This window comes from Camelina sativa, chromosome 16 (assembly GCF_000633955.1).
Source record: "Camelina sativa cultivar DH55 chromosome 16, Cs, whole genome shotgun sequence".
Lineage (NCBI taxonomy): Eukaryota > Viridiplantae > Streptophyta > Magnoliopsida > Brassicales > Brassicaceae > Camelina > Camelina sativa.
In genome coordinates, this window is record NC_025700.1 from 14,134,535 (window position 1) to 14,136,481 (window position 1,947).

The window sequence follows — 1,947 nt, forward strand, 5'->3', positions numbered from 1 at the left end:
GAGGGTCATCAGTCATCAGAGTTGCTGAGTTGGTATTGGTATTCCTTGTATCGGTATTCGGTAGGACGGGTTTACTATAGCCAGAGATGAAGGAAAGCCCACCAGAACGCCTCTGATTTGGAGAGTTCAAGTTCATAATCTTTTTTTTTTTTAAGTTCCTCTCGATATATCTCAATCCCATATTTTCTCAGTTCAGTTACTAGTTGATTGGCTGTGGAAAAACATGACATACTATAGAACTGATCATGTTGTCTCATCTGATTTCAAACTTGGGTCAAGAGAGAATATAAGGTCTATGGTTGAAAAAAGTTCATACACGATCTCACTTGATTCCATGATTCAAAAGCTAAAACATAGCAACCAATAAAAACCACCCATGATGTCACCTTACATGAAACTTGGGTCAACAGGGCCCTTTGAGATGCCAAGACGAACTTCCATCCCGTGGTGAAAGTCTACAGGCTTGAATGTCTCGGATTCACGAGGATCTGCAAGGGAAGAAGATTACTAGAGTCAGATGAGCGATACCAAGTTTAAAATCAATATGTTTGGACCCTTCATAAAAAAAAAAATCTAGCCAATTGGTGTTAAGAGAAGCATACTAATGAACTATAGAAATACTAGCAATATGATGCTATGAAGAAAGTTCAGTATCTTGTAAGCAGCAAAGAAGTCACATCGAATGAATTTTATCGAATTGTTTTCTCCTAGCGCATACTTGAATAACATCAATTTGGTGTCCACTGATCTAAACAAGTGAATGTAGAGCATTGACACACACATAATAGGAGTAAAGGACAATTACCATTCAAGTAATCCTCAAAACCAAAGTCATCCACGGCTCCTGTGTATACTTCTAAACCGAGCATTGACGATGGAATTGGTCCAGGAGGTCTCTGAAACCTAAATATATAAGAGAAAATAAAAAGATAGAATGAGAACAGTACAACCATATGTTACTTTTCAGAGTACTATTAACAAACCAGCAGATCATTCAGCAAACACTTTTAAAACCCTATGCTCCCCCAAAACACACATAGATAGTTTCAAGTAACAGACAAAGAAAGAACTTAAATACTTTTACATCACTAGCTTCCCAACGCATTGATTCACACATAGCTAAACAACAGTCTGATCTATCAGTGTTCCAGCATCAACAAAAACACATACCGTGAGAGGATTTGCCTATCCATATCCATCTTCAATGGAAGTGCAGTCCCATAGGTATGTCCAATGACCATCCTCTTCATTGTCTCTCTCGATTTCTTTTCCTGTGATGGATCAAAAGAGACTCAAGATGAACAAAACCCTAACAAATTTTTATAAAACCTGTAAGATTGCAATTTATACTCAAGAAATCTCTAATTAAACCCCAAAATAGCGAATTGCAAAAGCAAAGTAATCAACTAATTTAGGCGATAGAAGAGAGATTACAGGATCCAAATCAAACCACAACTAAGTTCCTTTCTTAAGCTAATTTTCTCACTTTCCCAAGAGAAAACAAACAGATCGATATAGAATCGATTTCAACCCTAAGGAACAAAGTAAAAAAAAAAAAAAAAAAAAAANAAAACTCAATCGGGGAAGAGAGTGTTTACAGATTCGTAAGAGGATTCGAGTGGGTGAGATCCGATGATGTCGCTCTTAACGCCGTGGAGACCAAATCTAAGAGCATCATTCTTAACACCACCGATCTCATGAGCTATCTTCTTCTGAGACTCCATTTTTTTCCTTTCTTACTTCCTTCTTCGTTCTTCTTCTTCTCTTCCTCTTGCTTTCTTCTTCTTGTAGCTTCCTCTGCGGCTTTTGGAACAAGAAAAGTATGGAAAAAAATAAAGACGAAGTTTGATATAATGGGCTCTCATGAGTAAACCCACATGTAAGGCCCATTCAGATTATATTTAGGCTCGTTTATGTTGGCTAACGATTTTTTTTTTTTTTTTTTTT

The 1,947-nt window shown here is 36.9% G+C and overlaps 1 protein-coding gene across 1 annotated transcript; it reads right to left on the reverse strand.

The window, feature by feature from the left end:
• Positions 229-1,800, reverse strand: LOC104750518 (cyclin-B1-2). The gene is made up of 4 exons (XM_010472322.2): positions 1,599-1,800; positions 1,171-1,271; positions 806-903; positions 229-488 (listed from the first exon to the last, which is right to left on the reverse strand). The coding sequence occupies exons 1-4, from the start codon at positions 1,722-1,724 to the stop codon at positions 388-390; spliced, it is 426 nt and encodes a 141-aa protein (XP_010470624.1). The 5' UTR covers positions 1,725-1,800; the 3' UTR covers positions 229-387.

Coding starts and splice junctions, on each gene's coding strand:
- LOC104750518 (XM_010472322.2), bottom strand. CDS start 1,724: ATGGAGTCTCAGAAGAAGATAGCTCATGAGATCGGTGGTGTTAAGAAT. Junction 1,272..1,598: donor TCGAATCCTCTTACGAATCT/GTAAACACTCTC, acceptor GATCCATCACAG/GAAAAGAAATCGAGAGAGAC. Junction 489..805: donor TTTTGAGGATTACTTGAATG/GTAATTGTCCTT, acceptor CTTCCCTTGCAG/ATCCTCGTGAATCCGAGACA.